The sequence below is a fragment of the Canis lupus genome, chromosome 19 (assembly GCF_003254725.2).
Source record: "Canis lupus dingo isolate Sandy chromosome 19, ASM325472v2, whole genome shotgun sequence".
NCBI classification, from domain to species: Eukaryota; Metazoa; Chordata; class Mammalia; order Carnivora; family Canidae; genus Canis; species Canis lupus.
The window spans coordinates 27,254,088-27,271,956 of NC_064261.1; the positions used below are offsets into that span (position 1 = coordinate 27,254,088).

The window sequence follows — 17,869 nt, forward strand, 5'->3', positions numbered from 1 at the left end:
CACAGTGGTCTATTCCCTTGACTACTAAGCCATGGCCTGTGTTTAATTATGATATTCTTTCCTAAGTGCAGATCTTTTATCAGACCGTTAACAGCAGGAAAAGATTTGCTGACATGACAGCTAAACTAATCCATCTTATTTATAAAGGACAAAATCAGGAATGCAATGTGTGTGAATATTTGTACAGAAAAGCATATCTACATTCCATACATATATGACAGCACATAGCACCTGTCACAATTATACTTTCATTTAAGCGTCTTATCAATTCATTTTAAGGCAGAACATTACTTTGTGTGTGTGTGCATGTGTGTGTATAAATATATGTATAAGCATATATTTGATAACTCAGTACCCCAGATTAATAAAACAGCGATGACAAGGACAACAGGAAATATTTATATTGTAGACTCACAATTTTAGAAAAAATATTAAGCTGGTTTGATATAGTTAAAAAGTGCCAAAACATGCAGTACTAACTTTTCTAAATAAAGAAGCAAGCACTTCACATACACACACACACACACACACACACACACAGAGGCTTCAAAACACATGCCATAAGGTTATTTCAAGACAAAAATTCAATGGCTCAAAACCAAAAGAACCACTTTGTGATTTTATGTCTCTTCCTATATTCTTCATGTAATTAGATCATTGTTGAAGGAGCTTTGTGTTTTTGACGTAGTAGTATCTTGGCCTAAATAAATTCCAAGGCCAAGGTGCTTATTAATCCCATGTATACTCATCCATATGCTCAAGTATCATCATCTCCCAATTACATTACTGAAATGTCAAGCTGAATATATTAGAAGATTTGCATTCTGTCCACTAGGTAAAAGAACTCGTGAAAGAACTATAAAAAAATAACGACATTAAATTGGGATGCAAAAGATGCTTGCTTGAACGTTACCCTGAAACAGAGCAGCCACAGTAGGAACATGTCTGTGTGCCTCCCCCAGCATTTATCCAACTTCTTGGCAAAACATATTCGATTTCAGAAAATAAATAGATATTAATTTCCATCCAAATGCCCATTTCAATTCATTATCTACAGAGGTAAATATTCACAAAGGTGACACCCAAGTCAATATTGACCTTGGGGGATAATAAATTTTGACATTTGCCAGAATAAGCAGTTCGCAAAGAGTGTATACACATGTAAAACTCTACCTGGTATATTAACCATGAAGGAAAACTCAAATATATAATATATATGTGTATGCATATATTATCTTAAATTATTTATTATATTAAATTCTATTAAGAATGCAGAGCAAGAGCATTTGGAGTTCACTAGGCGTTTTATTTTCTTATAAAAGTACAGTGCAGATATAAATGCAATATGATTTTCTAATGCATGGAACTGTAAGCAAACCTATAAGCATGTGATTACAATTGACTGTCTAGCCCGCATCAGCATCAGGAACCAAGGCTGAATCGGAGACATGCAACAGTTTTATTTAATTGGTACACCTTTACCACTGCTAGCCACGTTAATTAACATGAGGGAGCACATGGAGAGGACTTCACTGATGGAGGCAGAAGGTCTATTTTTCTCACAAAAGTTAAGAGGTGGAGGCATGAGCTTATGCCTCCTTTAACACATGGTGAAATGCGTGCCAGCGTTCAGGGGTTTGCCTCCATCCTGTCCCTTATGCAGGCTTGCTATCTGCACTTCCTTTTGCTTTAAGATTTTATTTATTTGAGAGAGACAGAGATAGAGAGAGCAAGAACAGGGAGAAAGAGAAACAGGCTCCTGCTGAGAAGGGAGCCTGATGTGAGGCTCAAACCCAGGACCCCAGGATCATGATCTGAGCCAAAGGTAGATGCTTAACTGCCTAAGCCACTGAGGCACTGCTGCACTTGGGTTTTACGTAAAGTATCTGTGCTTTAATTCAGTCCTGCAAGTAGTTTACTTTGCTATTCATTGTGTGGCTAACATGAAATACCTTCTTTTGAGAAGGTCCCAAGGGAATATCTGGGATAGAAGGGATGAAGGTGGATAGCTCAAAGGCCTTTACAACATAATATTTCGTTAAGAAGAGCAACTGACTGTTCACTGAAGAGACCCAAATGAAGAGACACACCCTGGATAAGCTACTCTGTTTTATAATCCGTAGATGCCAGTAAGATTCTCTTGTCCAAAGACTTATATAAAATAGCATCAGGACAGAAAATAGATTTTAAGGGGTTAAAAGTAGGCACTTGGGTAGAGATAATATTTAACATATTTCATAACCTCAACAACAAATTAAGTGTTGCAAAGCAGGTGCAGGTGGTAAGCACCCAGGTGGACTTGCTGCAGGCACACAGCCAAATGTTGGCCACCATGGAGGGCACCATCCCCCTCTTCCTCAAAACTTTCCTCTGCCTAATCACTTTTTTGCATAAAATTATAAACTTAGAAATTCTTGCAATTAAGTCTTAGGCTTCATTCACATGGTACTTCCACGAAGAATCAGAAAGAGAAGAGGAGATTGAGCGTCCCATTTCTCCAAAACAGCAATCATTTCTTTCGCATACAGAAATTCAATGTAAGAGTTCATTTGGGAAGCAAAAAATTTCTGCTCCTGAAATACATTTTAATATTTAAGGCCTTATTCTTTGAAACACTGATTCTTTCTGAGAGCTAGAACACAGCATCTGTGAATTGCCTCCACGTGAGTTCCTTTGAGATTCTCTGTTTCCTTTCTGGACAGCCATTGCTAGAGAAAGAAAGGCAAGAGTCTCTTGTCAGGGTGCCAGCCGACAACCAAGTTACTTAGCCTCTCTAAACCCTAGCAAGAAGGTCCACTGAGACAAGAAAATATCTGAAAAAGAGGACAAAGGAGACACACGAAGACATACCTTACAGCTGAGCCTAGCAATAGCCCAGATCACAAGGACAAGCACAGCAAAGCTGAGGAAGAAAGCAAAACATTGCGTGGCCTGGCTTTCCACACAGCATGTGATAAACATAAGTTCACACATGGGCTGGTCCTCTTCGATCAAGTAAACACCGCAAGGACAGCAGGGCAGATGCTCATCACCTCATCTAGTTCATGGCAAAGAATAATGGTATGTGGTACACACTTGTTAAACTCGCCCTCCCATCTATACCCACTGGATGAAAGGAGGTTTGGGGCCATGTGGGGGATGAACTCTGTAGCCCAAAGATGCAGAACAGATCTGAAGGCCATCCAATCTTTGTTTTATTTGAACCTGTGACTAAGTATTGCAAATAGGGTTTTTCTTATTACCACAAACTTAAAAAAAAAAAAAAAAAGAACACACATCTAGAAAATTCTAGAAGCAGTGCAGTATGATGCAGATGAGAAAAAAAAAGAATACTGCACTTACAGAGGAAGATCCCAAAGGAGCTTGAAATAGGAGCAGACACACTGACAGTGGGCATTGATCATGGAATCCACAAGGCTGTTAGTGATAGTGGAGCCTGGCCACAGGGATTCGATGGTGCAAGCTTTAAGGAGTAACACAATCAACTTTTACATATAGCTTGATGTACAGGAGCTAATTGCCACAGAGACTTGTATATGTGGGGGAAAGGACTGAGAAGTTAGGAAAAGCTTACCTCCAGACTGGGAGGAATTGGTAGGTCTAGCCAGACAAGGGTTTTGTCACCCTGGATCAGAGAGAAGACATGGCCTGCAAGGTTAAACATCAGCTTGAGTTCAAGGATGGCTTGGCCTTAGCTGTGGGTTCAAGGAAACAGCAAGCAGAGGGAAAACAAGGACAGACTTTGCAGCCAGCAAAACATGGACTATAATGCCAGTGTGATTACCTCCTCACTCTTTGATATTGGGTAAATAACCTGACCATCCAAGCCAGTACATCCTCAGTCGCCAATGGAGAGGAGGATGGTTGTGGTTAGGAATAGACTGAGACCTTATCAGGTACCACCCCTGGCACCAGGTGGAGGTTTGGAAGCCCTGACAATGAAGAAACACATTACTTAACTTTATCTCTAATCTCCAGTGTTCCAACATTCTAATCTGCTGGATTCATTTCTTTTGATTGTGTCAAAAGGCTCCTGATTGTTGTAGAATGAGAGGCATTAATCTCTCTTTCAATATCCTGGTGAGCTCAGCCCGTCTCCAATCAGAAAGAATCTGCCCTGTTGACCCCAATCCTGTCACCCGGCAGAGCTCATTCACTCGAAGGTAAACCTCATACATGTGGCCACACATAGCCCGGGGACTGCAGTGGGGTGCAGCACGGACCTGGAGGGGGCTGCGGGCACTTCTTGCCCACAGCCCCTGCAAACAGCGACATTTCTAGTCACTTCGCAGGCTTGTGGGTTTCCTTCTCTCCTGCGAATTGATAAGCAACCCTCACCTCCCATTATTGATTAACTGTAATGTGCAGCTCACAGAGCAGTCACAGTTGATGGCAAATGAAGCAGCTGTTGTTCCAAGGTGAGAGGAGAACAGGGAAGTTGTTCTCCTTCACACAGGAACCCTAGAAGGCATAGGCAGGGAGACAGAGCCAAAAAGCTCAGACCTGCACCTCCAGGCCTATGTGGCCCTCTGCCATGGGTTAAGTGAATGAACTTTGCTCATCAATTTTTAATTGGAGATCCTGGGAAGCTTTTTTTCTTATCATAATATAAACATGGCTATAATGCAGAGCAGAATGTAAATTTGCCTGAGAGCTTAAGACAAAAATTCAAGAAATTACATGCTTCAGTAGCTACTTGAGGGAGAATTGAGAATCCTCTGGGCTTTCCTGAACTTTCTTTTTTTTTTTTTCCTGGTGAGAGGCATTTCAATAAAAATGTTTGAAAAGGGTTAATTTCAGGAGGTGCCTGGGTGGCTCAGTTGGTTAAGATCTGCCTTTGGCTCAGGTCATGATCTCAGGGTCCTGGGAATGAGCCTGGAGTTGCACTCCCTGCTCAGGGGGGAGTCGCTTCTCCCTCTCCCATTGCTCCTTCCCCTTCTCCTGCTCCTGTGCAAGCAGGAGTGCTCTCTCCACCCCGCCCCTCAAATAAATAAAATCTCTTAAAAAAGAAAAGTATTAGCATTGGCCATAACACACAAAACCAAGTCACTTATGAAATGTTGATTGAGGCAGGCCAAGTGAAGGAAGAGAGACAGAGCTAGAGAAGGAACTGAGAAAGAGGAAAAGGTAGAAGAACTTGAAGAGAGGGATGGAACAAGGGGAAAGAAAAGGAGGGAGCATTAGGAAGCAGGCAAGTTGATGCAAAGGTAAAGAAACACTGAAGACAAGGAAGCAGAGAGAAAATATATTGAAACAGGAAAGGCTGCTTAAGAAATTGATCAAGAACAGAGTGGAGGGGCCATGGTGCCTTGGCAATGTTTTGAAGAGATACTGTTCTGCTTTATTGTTGTTCCTGGGGCTATGTGGACAGGGATCCCGAATCCCCCAACAATGGATAGTCACTGAACCAGAGTCTTCAGGAATGCACACAGACATGAATGCACAGCAGGCATTTCACAAATATTTTCGAAGCAATGAATGAATGAATGATTCACTTGCAAATGGACAAGACACTTATAATACACTAATCATTGTACAAGCACCTGATTTTTAACTCAACATTAACGAGAGCATGTCTATTATTTATCTATACAACATAGGGTCAGCGGTGCAAAAGAGAAACCTCCCAAACTCTTGCCTGAGCCTCCTGCAAATGGAGGGCTTTAGACACAGGGAACACTGCACACATATTCCTGCCCAGGTTCTCTGGATTTTCTCAAGGTCTGACCAAGGATGCTGCCCCCAGAATGCTGATGTTATCTGCAAGGGTCTGCTCACTTTTCTGGAGCTTATTCTTCTAGAATACCACCACTGTTCCACTTATGAGGCTCCCTTTGTGAGCTTTACAGCGAGTGGGTCCACAGCCCAGAAGCGGGGGTCATACTCTCACAGAGCTCAGGAATCAAGTGAGGTATGCAGACAATCATATTTCTGTCAGGTGGAGACTGATTCTGCCCACAGTCCCCCTGAAATTGGAATTAAAATGAGAACAAATTTCTGTTTGTCGTGGCAATCACTCAGCTGTCTGCTCACCCAGTTGAAGGGAGGGTGAGTTCTCCTTTTGCTTGAGAATCGAAACGTCTTTGCCCTAACTTGTATCATAACTGATTTTGAGAGAATTCATGGTGAGGTTCATAGTAATTATAGTAATAGGCTTAACTATTAATTCCTACATCATATGTATTTTATGTATACAGAGTAATTCATGTTCTCCTCATACTATGTTTACAAGGTCCATGTTAGTACCCATAGGGAATGTTTGCTGAGTGAGAATGAAATCAACCCACAACCGTGTGACATATGCCCTTTTGGCTCTTCTTCATCAACTCATTGCCCACCTGCTTGGAATATGGAGGGTCCTGGGTGAAATCAAGAAGTTGGCAACACTTGTCTTAGACACTTTGAACATCCCTATTCTTTGCCATTCCCCCATTGAAAATATTCTCTTCTTTTCCTTCAGATACCCAGCACTATCTCTTCCATTAACTTTTTTTTTTTTTTTTCTGGAAAAGGTCTGTTCCTCAGTCAAGAATACTTCCAGGGATCCCTGGGTGGTGCAGCGGTTTGGCGCCTGCCTTTGGCCCGGGGCGCGATCCTGGAGGCCCGGGATCGAATCCCACATCGGGCTCCCGGTGCATGGAGCCTGCTTCTCCCTCTGCCTATGTCTCTGCCTCTCTCTCTCTCTGTGTGACTATCATAAATAAATAAAAAAATTAAAAAAAAAAAAAGAATACTTCCACATGCCTATACATCCCTGTATTTTCTCTCCCAGTGGGGCTTTGTGTCCAGGTTTATCTCCATGCTTTCCCCCATATTTACAGATTCAGGGCACTGATGAAGTTGGCGGAAGAGCTGTTTGGGGACAGATGGATAGGGGGTGTTGGAATCAAGTGGGCTTTCCCAAGTGTCCTGTGGGTGGCAGATCCCTGTCAGGCCTACCCTTAGAATAGGCCTCGATGGGAGGTTTCACATTTGGTGACTGTGCCCACATACTTTATAACAAGGAAACACTAGAATCCAACAGACTTTTTTTTTCTTCCCCTCCTCTCACATCTGAACACAATCATGAGCTCAGGGAACAGCCAATGGCAATACCAAAAATACACAGCCACGTGACAGAGAGAGAAGTGGGAAAGAGAGGGAGGGAGAGTCACAGGGAGGGAGAGAGGACAGGGCAGGGGGTGGAGAGGGGGAGAACTGAACATGTATATTCAGCAAACAGTGGCCTAGCCTAGACTAACACCTACAAGCATCTGTCTGTTAGGCGAATTTCGTTAAACTGCTATTTGCCTTGGACTGTCTTCAAAGGGATATTTCTGCTTCCAAAGGTGGATAGTTAAAAATAATATACATCATGAGTGTGTTTTGGCATTTCCCTTTCATTTTCCCCCCTAACTTCAACATTACTGTTGTCATCCTTTAAAACTCAATCAATTCAGCTGATCCAGTGAACAGATGGCATTAATCAACCCCCAAGAATATGCACAAAAGCAATTAGAAATGTAGAGACATGGAATTTATGCCAGCAAATCGATTACCAATGATAGCAAATCAACGTGGCACACCCAACTGCCCCTTGTTTCTCTTTCCAAAGAGCAACCACTGATAGTAGAAATGATCCCTGGCTTACCGCACCCCCCCACCCCCCCCCCACCCCCCGCCAGAAGGGGATCCAGAACAGAAACACTGAGGTTTAATTACACATTTCTTAATGACTAGTTCTCACTCTGCTGACAAAAATCGGTATAATTTACAGACTAGAAGATGCATCAGAATGATGGATACAGACAGCGTATGCTATATAGTGTCATGCAAATATGAAATATACTGCTCTGAGAATATGGTCGTTTGGTATTCCCAGAGAAGAACTTCATTTCAGAGAACAGAGCACCTTTTCTAGCATCTATAGCTCTCATTTGTCAAAAACAATGGTAGCAGCTATAGAATACATTTTAACCACAAATCTGTGCCTTCTATGAGTTTACTAGTTCATATATCCCTACATTTTCAATGTTCCTGGCCATTATTTTCCTTCTGGTTCTTTGTGACCTTTGCAGATTCTGAAACTTCCTTCTTCAGGCTCTTATTTATTATTACCTAAGTTACTGTGATAAGCTCTTAACTAGTTTTCCAGCTACTAGGGTTGGTCCGGTCCAGTCTATCCTTCACACAGTGATTTTTTTAAAAACAAGTATCTTATTCTGTATTATCAATTATATACACAAAAATCCTTCAATGAAACTTCATAGCTTGAACAGTAAAAATAAGACACCCCCTCCTTACCAATTTCCCTCATTTCTTTTTCTAAACTTCTGCTTCCTAGCCCCTCCCAAAAGTAGTCACTACGACACTCCTCACTCTCAAGCCTTCACACAAAAAACCTGTGATAGTCTCCCCCCATTCCTCCAATGAGTGAAGTGTGACTTTGTTCAAGACTTGCCTTCCATCTTGCTTCCCTTGGAGAGCCTGCAGTGACACCCCAGCCAGTTTGAGATGCTCATTTTGTGCCTCACATTACACCTTGCACTTATCTTTGTTAGAGCATTTATCACTTTGACATGATTAAAGATTTATTTTTCTGGTTATCCGTGTTTAAAGTTCTTGAGATCATGGATAGTCCATGATCTCTTCTTATCTGTATTTCTCCTGTTTCTAGAAAAACTGGAGTTTAGGAAAGAGAGCCTTCATTTGGGACACATTTTTTCAATAAGTTTTTCAAATGGATAACACGCACAAACTATTGATATATAAAACTTCCAACCACAGCTTAGAGAGAGAATACCAGAGGTTCAGGATAGTGTCATTGGGGTCAGGTTATCGGTTTGCAATAAAATACAGTCTTTCCAGTAATTTACTATTAAAGCCATATTAAACAGCATTCAAACTTTTCCTTTTTATACTGAACTCTGGGCTATGAAGAAAGATTTTCATAGCTATATATTTGTGTATTTTCAGCTACATAGGAAGTGATTGTTAAAATTGCAAAAGCAATTTAATAAAATGAGATCAAACGCAGTACTGAGGTCAGATCTTCTTAGCATTTCTAAGACAATAATAAGTAATACTTTCTAGTTAAAAAAATAAATCAAATATACTTAAAAAGTCTACAACAGGGCCATAAAAAGATTTTTTTGTTGTTTAGAAATGGAAATTCTTAGTTGGAAACCATTCACTGATTCATCCATTCATTCATTCAATGTTTTAGGTATTGAATATAGACACTGAAATGAAATATGATAATCAGGGAGCTTTGCATCTACTTGGGGAGAAAAGGATTATAAGAAAGTGCTATGGACATACCGTAAGTCATGCATAGAGGCACTTAGCCTAATGCGGGGAATGCGCACGCGTGTGTGTGTGTGTGTGTGTGCGCGCGCATGCGCGTGTGCTCATGCACATACCTCTGTAACTGGAGAAAGTGAGGGCAGGTAAAAAATGGAAAAGGATAACTAGACCATGCAGAAAGAATACACAAAAAAATGCAAGTGGGATGCAGGATAGTATGGCTTGCTTGTAGAATGTGGAGTTCCCTAAATTGGAAATTAGGGGACAGAGCAGGAATTGTGGACATGCAATTTAGAGCATTAGGCAGGGCCAGATCAGAAATAGCCCTGTACAGGGAGATGGGGCTCATACCTGCTATTTAATTAATACATTTGGCCTAACATCTAGAGACTTAGAAGACATGATGCCAACAGAGGTAGCTTCCGTAGTGTGTGTGTGTGTGTGTGTGTGTGTGGTCACAAGTCCTCATCAAGGCTATGCTCTTCCATAATCTAGTATTTTACTGAAACTTGTAAAAGAAAACTAAAGTATCTGGCGCTCATCTCGATGTGAGGCCCCTTATCTTTGACCATAGTGATGTCAGGCATCTTACATCAAATCTATCTTTTCTCCTTTCCTTTCCTTTTTCCTTTTTCCTTTTTCCTTTTTTTTCCTTTCCTTCTTCCTTTCCTTCCCTTCCCTTTCCTTTCCTTTCCTTTCCTTTCCTTTCCTTTCCTTTCCTTTCCTTTCCTTTCCTTTCCTTTCCAAGGGTTAACTCAGGAGTTGGCTCTGGTGGAAACTGCTACCTCCCTGCCCTTTGTTATGGATTGAGGTATAGAGACTAACCTTAGGGATCCTAAGACAACTTGCAGGCTCAAAAAGCCCCCAATTGCATGCATGGGAATTAATTTCATATCTTGCAGAGTCTGATCTTTGGACATAGGTAGAGGCCCAGATCCTGATTTTTTTTTTCCATTGCATAGCTTTATGATCCTGGGAAATTATTAACTTCTATTAACCTTAAATTTACTCATCTGTAAACTGAATTTAATAAAGTCTACCTAGCTGTACTGCCTTGCCAAATTATGTAGACATGGTATATGAAGTGAGAGATATAAAGAGCACAGCAGTTAGTAGGAATTCAAACCCTATTATGTTGTTATTCTAAATATAATTGCTTAACAATTTAGAATACGACCATCCCAGAAGTATCCAAATGGAATGACCAGTAGGCAACATCAGGAAAGGCAAAACTACATTAGGACTCGATAGGGCCTTGAATAACTATTTGATCCAACTCCTTCAATTAACACACCATGATCATTAAGATAAGTCGATAACCTCTACAAGGATACTTTCTGGAAAGTGTCAGAGTTTTGATGAATGAAGACAGCTTCCCTTATGTATTAAAAATGCCATTATTGGCTCCAAATGAGTACACTGAATCTTCCAAACAAAATTCCGTTGAGTGAATGACTACTGTATTATGATCTTTGTGGTAACTAGACTTTCTCCCCACCTTCCTAACTAACGAGGATAATTAGCTTTGTACATGCAAGCCATATTTCAGCAGAGTTCTGGCATACAAACTAAAGAGCTCTGGATCACCAACTAAAGCTTTTAGGAAAATTTCAAATGATGTAACATTATTTTGTTTCGTAACAAATGGGCACAGAAAAGTAAAGTGATGTAGGTAAGGCAAACTAGGTCAAATAAAAGAAAGGAGAGGCTACTGGGAAGAGCAGGGGGAAAAAAGAAAACTTCAAGTTAGAATACAGCTACCATTTGAATGAGAATAGGGGCTGGAGTGAGGTTATTCTAATGGAAACTAATTTTCTCACAATTCTGTACCCTAGTGTGGACACTGTTCTAGTTTTTCATTTACCTGTTCCGACTGTGGAAATACCAATCTGGTCTGGAGATGAGGGCTATGAGGGATCGAAGCGAAAGAGAGTTCACATGGATTGTCAAAGATGAGCCTGTTCAACCATGGGAAAACCTTTAGGACTCTTTCAAATGAGCATTATAGTGCTTCCTTCACTTCTGCTGATGGTAAATGCCACAAAAGCACACCGCACTTTCCTGCTGAAAAAAAAAAAATCAGCCTGATCTTTGTTTATTTATAATATTACCTATTGATTGGGTTTGTGCCTAAGCTTCAGATAACTCCGGGTATACTGCATCTCTTTATTTAACGGTGTTTATGAATATGATGGACATCCTCGTATATTTTAGATGAAGTTCTGTCTGTGATGAAAGGCATCGTCAGAGAATAAAGAGTTTTTTCTTTCTTTCTCAAGGCTGTTATCTCTGTGAACCTGACATGCACCACCAAACAGTTAAGATGCTTGGAGATCATTCAAAGTGACTTGCTGGGTCAAAATTAAGGCTGTCATAACCACATAGCATCTGAGTATTGGCCAAAATAAAGAGTGACCCTGTAAGTACCCCATGCATTGCTCTGATCTTCTGAATGCAATTTCTTCCATTATCACAGTCTTCCAACACACTTAATATTTGAAGAATCTCCTCAGTCAAATACTGAGCTGCTATTCTGTTTGGGAGAAGATACATATCTCAATTGCTGCTTTATACCCAAGCCTGCGAGCACGGCAAAGTTCCATAACTGTACGGGCATTTGACATGTTAGCTGTGGCATAACTAGGGCTAAAACCGGTCAGCATTTCAAACTCTCAGTTTCACTTGAACCAGCTCTCAAGCCACATTGTTTCTTCTTGCGTCAACGGAGTTGATATTATATGTAAAATGGTTTTTCATTTAACACTGGCCTATCAGAGCTACATTCAAAATTAACTAATTCCCTGAGGGTAAACCCAAAGGAAATGTTGTAGCTACTTAATATCCTGAAAATCTGGAATGGGGGAATTTCCAGACTTTTTATTACTGGTTGGTAATTATGTTCTCTGCACAGATTCATAATAGCTATTCTGTAGCTGGCCTCCTAACCTGACTTTAATTTTGTTTAATTAGAAACTTATAAAATCTATAATCGGGTAAGCATTCATTTCTCTCTTGCAGACAAATGCCCAAGTTTTGGTCAGATTATGAGAAAATTAAACACACACACACATACATTCCACACGCAACAATGTAATAATAAAATATTATTATTGGAATAATACGATCAGTTAAAAGTTGTTTTATTTGAACAAAGTTCACAAGCATACTTTGATACCATGGAGCGTCTCAGGCAAATAACCCATTTATAGGGCTACTTTCACAAATGACATAAAATGTTATCTCTAAAAAATAAAAATCTTGAAAAAATTTATCCAAATAATCTATAAACTTCCACAAATTGACTATTTGAAAAGAGATTTACCTTCCTCAATACATACATATAAATGTTAACGGATTGTAGATAAATAGTAAACCAGATCCCTAAATTTAATGGATAAAGTATGTGGACAGTTGAAGTCTGGAAGAATTGCGCAATATTAATTTTTTTTTTCCTTAGTAGTTCTGCATCACAGGTTCTAAAGACCACCAAGATAAACTTAGTTGAGAAGTAATTTTCTGCTGTCATGCTATTGTATTAACACATTTTGTTCAGCATAATAAAAAAAATTATCATTATTCTTTAAGAACATGGACCCCAAAATATCTAGCAAGGAGCGTGCATTCAATTGAAATGTTGATTGGAAACTGGGGAAATTAAACTGTCACTGATGAAATACTAAAGCTCATTATCACAAAGTTCCATTTTAAATGTTGAGAATTAGCTTTATTGCTGCATCAGTAATGATAAGCATGAGCCTTAAATCCACGCCATTTGGGTTTTATGAGCATTATTACAACATATTAACCATAATTCAATTAATTTACAGAAATTGGCATTCTACAATTTATTTTTTCCCTTACTCTTAAGAAAAGATGCTACATCAGGAAGCCCCAACCATATTCCTATAGAGTATGTTCTATCTATTTTACCCTTACTCCTCTCCCCACCTTTGTGGATCTTCAAAATATTCACTATTTCCAGATAGGTAAATGCGCTAAGGGAAAAACAGCTCTTTGGCTGCTGCACCTTTGCATCATTAGGACAATACTGACCTCTAGTGTTTTAGGAGGTAGAGAGGCTAGCTCAGCACCATGCCTAACTTCCTCTAACTAAACCACTTAGATGTTTTTCTAAAGCACCATGGGAACAATTTCACTTAAAAGAAGAAGGAGGAGGAGGGGAGGAGGGAGGGAGGGAGGGAGGGAGGAGGAGGAGGAGGAGGAGGAGGAGGAGGAGGAGGAGGAGGAGGAGGAGAGAAACATCAGATTGTAACCTTTTCCTACCTATTCTCTGAAATGATTTCTACACTAAGTCCCTCTGGCTCCTCCCTTTTTGAGAGGATGACCTCTTCAGCACTCCTTTAGTAGAATACTAACTTTGATAAAATCTTGATAAGGCATTACCACTAACTACAGATTCTGAATCTCCAAAACTTCCAATCACAGACAGAAACACTGGCTCTGCTTTGGATCATTTTCAGTAAACAACATTTGTCTAATTGTCTTCCCTTGAGGTGCAACTCTGAGTTGAGTATCTCTTACTCAAGGTAAGAGATAGGAGGACCCACAAGTACTAAGTAGTCTTCCTATCTTTCTCTAAGAATGATGCTATGTTCCAATATAGATAAGCGTTTCTGAGGTTCCTGGGTGGGTGGGTGGGTGGGTAGCAGACAGGGGAGTTAAGCCTAGAAACTCAAGGAACCTTGATAAACCATCTTTGGAAAGAACACAGATGGCTTAATTGCGTTCTTTCTCATTTAGGAGTTTCCAAGCTGGAAAAAACTTCCCTCTCTCCGCCTAGAGAGGCAGCTGAGCAATTGAGCTTGAACCTCCGATGGCTCTAGCGATTTATTCAACTTTGACGAACTCGGTTCTTTAAATACACAGTGCAGGTGGCGGATCCCCAGGTGTCCAGCCTTCCTGCCTATTAAATTAAATGCCCTGCACTTGCTGAGGTTAGGGCTTGGACGACGGAGTGCACACTTAGTGCATGCTCATTATGGGTTCTTTGGCACAAAGATTTTGGGGGTGGAGTGTGCATCAAAGCTCTTCCTCCTGTAACAGGGGCAGCCATTGATCTTGTGGTTTGACTACCCTGGGCCATGACTCTTAGGCCAAAACTCCCAATCCTGTTAAACCGGTGCCAGTTGGTTGCACGATGCCCCACCTGGAGCCCTCGGCCTGGGGGAGAGCGGAGAGCCCTGCCTCGAGGAACTGGGCGTAGCGCAGACCCCGGGCGGCCGCATTCGGGGAAGAGCCTCTGCCACCGAGTGCAGCGGCTGGGAGCATCCCTGGCTCTGGAGCACAGCCCTCGGCGCGAGCAAGCCGAACGCCGGGCCCCGCTCCGGAACGGCTCGGCGGAGACCAGACAGGCGTGAGGCTCAGGGGAGAGAACCTTCCCTTCTCCCCGAACTTTGCGATTCCGGGAGGAGGGGGGGAATTCAGCGGGGCCGGCTCCCCCGAGCCCGGCCAACTTTTGGGATGGTTTGCGCGACAGAACCACGGCGGCCAGCACCCCCCTTCCCTTCTCCTCCGCTCGGAGCGGACACCGGCGAGGCTGCTCGGACGGTGGCGAGTCCCTCCCGGCGCCGGCGCTCCCCGCCCCGCCGGCCCCGGCCCCGCCCCCGCCCCCGCCCCGGGCACTCACAGTTGGTCGCCGACGATCCCAAATGCCACAAGCCGGAGAGCAGCAAAGTGAAGACGCCGGTCAGCCGTGGCACAGAATCCATTTCCCCGAGCGAGCGAGCGAGCGGTCCCCCCACCGAGTCCCAGATCTGCAGGCGCCAGCCGCGGCTTCTTGTGTGCGCGCGTGTCTGTGTGTCGGTCCCTCCGTCCTCGGCGCCGCCTGACCCCCTCCCGCCCCCCCGGAGGAGACTCTCGGCTTCACTCCATCCCGTGTCCGGGCGGGCCACCGAAAGCCTGGCGGGCTCTGCCTCGGAGCTGCGGCTGAAGCTACGGTCGGGGCGCACCTGCCCCGCGCCCGCCGCGCCCCGCGCCCGCCGCGCCCCGCGCCCGCCTCCCGGTGCGGATCCGAGCCCCGCGCCAACCCCGGGCGGCGAGCGAGCGAGCGAGCGGGCGGCCCCTGCACCCCGGCCCCCGGCGCTGCGATCCGCACCCGCGCCGGCCGCTCCTTATAGGCGAGCGGGGCGCGCGGCACCGCCCCCGGCCAGGCCCGCCCCGCGCTCGCCTATGAGAGCGGCCTGGGCGGGTCCTCGGCGCGCTCGGGCGCCCCGGCTCCAGGCCCCGCGCCGCTGCCCTGCGCCCCGGCTGCCCGGGCCGGGCCCTCTCCCCCCGCCCCGCCCCGCCTCCCCCCGCCCCGCCCGGGGGCCGCCGAGAGGCACCGACGCCTGCGCCCGGGCCTCGGGGACGCTGCTGCCCGACTTGGAAGACACGACGCATCAGCAGGAGCGAATTTCCCAGGGAAGGCTTGGCAGCGAGCTAACGAGAGGCTCTTTTTTTTTTTTTTTTTTTTTTTTTTGAGACGAGAGGGAAGACTTGAATCACTGAATGACGCGCGCGGCCTCCCTCCGCGTTTGCCCCCAGCCTGGAGGGTCGGCGGGCGCCGGCGGCACCGGGGTTCTGGCTCCGCTCGGCCCGGCCCGCGCCCCCGCCCCGCGCCCGCCGCTCGCACTCCCAGGGCGGCCGCATCCAGGCGCCCTCCCCGCGGTCGGCGCGCAGCTTGGGCGGGCACCGGGGGCTCTCGGTTCCCAAGGGAGGGGGCACGGATCAGGGGAGGTAACGGTGCGAACCAGGGTGGGGTCTGGTTGGCTTCTGAGGCCGGAGACCCGCCCCCCGCCCCCCGCACACCCCTCTTCCCGCTCCTGCGGAGGGATTTCAGTTTAAAGGGTGGGGGGGGGGGTGGAGGGGGGAGTTGTGGCTTCTTCCTAGAAGCTTCCTTTGGAAACTCTGGTTCTGTCTTTGGCTTCTGGTTCACATCTGGGGACTCTCCTGCTTTACCATAAATCAATTTATTTTGTTCTTATTGGAAGCTGTCAGAGAGCTGCCAAACCTTAACAAAATGAAGGGCCATAATGACTTCTCCTCGTGAGGCTCACAATCAAGTTAGGCTCAGAATCCCCTCAGAGGCTGTTGACGCCCCCTCTGCCCTCCCCACCACCCGGCAGCAGCGCCCGGGCACACTGAGCTCACGCTGCAGGCTCCGGACAGCGGTCCCGGCCTTCAGCTCTCAGCTGCACGGGGACCGCAGGGGGAGCTGCTGCAGGAACCCTGAGCTGAACCTCGTGGTTTTGGTTAGGGTTGGACTCAGGGCATTGGAATACTAAAAGGGAGTTGAGTGACTGTTGGATTTGCGAGACCATTATCTTATTAGAGGAAAAAAAAAAAAAAAAAAGAATTCGGAGGGGCCTTTCACCCGTAATTTACAATGACCCTCTCTCTTGTCTGTAAGCTGCTTCTTCTTTTTTTCTTTTTTTTAAAAGATTTTATTTGAGAGAGAGAACCAGCGGGGTGGGGGGATACTGGAAAAGGGAGGGGAAGAGAGACAGGCAGACGCCCCGGTGAACAGGGAGGTGGAGCTCAATCCCCAAACCCTGGGATCCTGACCTGATTGGGGGTTTGGGGGGGGGGGGGTGGAGGGAGCGGTGCTTGCCTATAAGCTTCACACCGAAAATAATTATGTTAGCTACTAGCCCCTTGCGCAACCAGAAGACTTCTCCAGCATAGGCTTTACCTGTGGAAGAAAGGCCATCCCAGGAGATGGTGAACTACAACGGATTAAAGCAGAGGTGATTCAAAAAACTGACCCTGTGGCAGGGGTCTGAGTAAGGAGGGGCCTAGTGTTCAAAGTCAAGCTGATCAGGCCTGCTTTTCCTACTGAGGGCCCCAAGTAGCTGCCACTCATCTTGTGGCCTCTGAGCATTTGGGGTTTAAAAACACCTATGTGGTAGTTTAATCATACGAGAGAGTGTAGGAAAAATATGCACCAGTATCCATTTTTGTATGTTCTTTAACACTTAGACATTCTTTAGAAGAAATAAAATAGCTGTTTAACGTTGCATCCCTGCCGTTTTTATAAATTATAAATTACGAGTATAATTTGTTACTTTTACATTCTTTCTAATCCCATTTATCTCCTACCGTATCTAGAAGTACTTTTTTTTCATTCTGATACATCATGTTTTTATACATTTATACATCCACACATATTTACATACCTAAACAATATATGGTATCACTTTGACTATCTTTAATCAATATATAAATGATAGCATATTGTTTCATTTTGCACCTTGCAATTTACTTAATATTATATTTTTCAAATTTATGTGTTTGGATACATGTAGTGCTGATTCTTTCATTTTTAACTGCTGTATTATATTTCATTTTATAAATATGCCACAATTTATTCATTAATTCTACTGCTTATGAATCTACAGACTTTTTCCAGATTTGCTTTTCTTTGCCTTTTTTTAAGCGGGGACTTGGCAATGGGGGGAGGGGGGAGTGGCTGACAGAGAGAGAGGGAGAGAGAGAACCTTAAGCAGACTCCATGCCCTGGGCAGAGCCCTATGCAGTGCTGGATCTCACAACCCTGACATTATGACCTGGGCCAAAATCAAGAGCT

The 17,869-nt window shown here is 44.1% G+C and overlaps 1 protein-coding gene across 2 annotated transcripts in view; it reads right to left on the reverse strand.

Annotated features, from left to right (window-relative positions):
- Positions 1-15,267, reverse strand: part of CNTNAP5 (contactin associated protein family member 5) — a 796,284-nt gene extending 781,017 nt beyond the window's left edge. The window contains exon 1 of one of the 2 annotated variants that reach the window (XM_035702065.2): positions 14,933-15,264. In XM_035702065.2, coding sequence (XP_035557958.1) covers positions 14,933-15,014 — 82 coding nt within the window. In that variant the 5' untranslated portion in view covers positions 15,015-15,264. Of the gene's footprint in view, positions 1-14,932 lie in introns of both variants that reach the window. The other variant, XM_035702066.2, reaches the window with a different exon arrangement.
- Between the last annotated feature and the right edge of the window lie 2,602 nt (positions 15,268-17,869).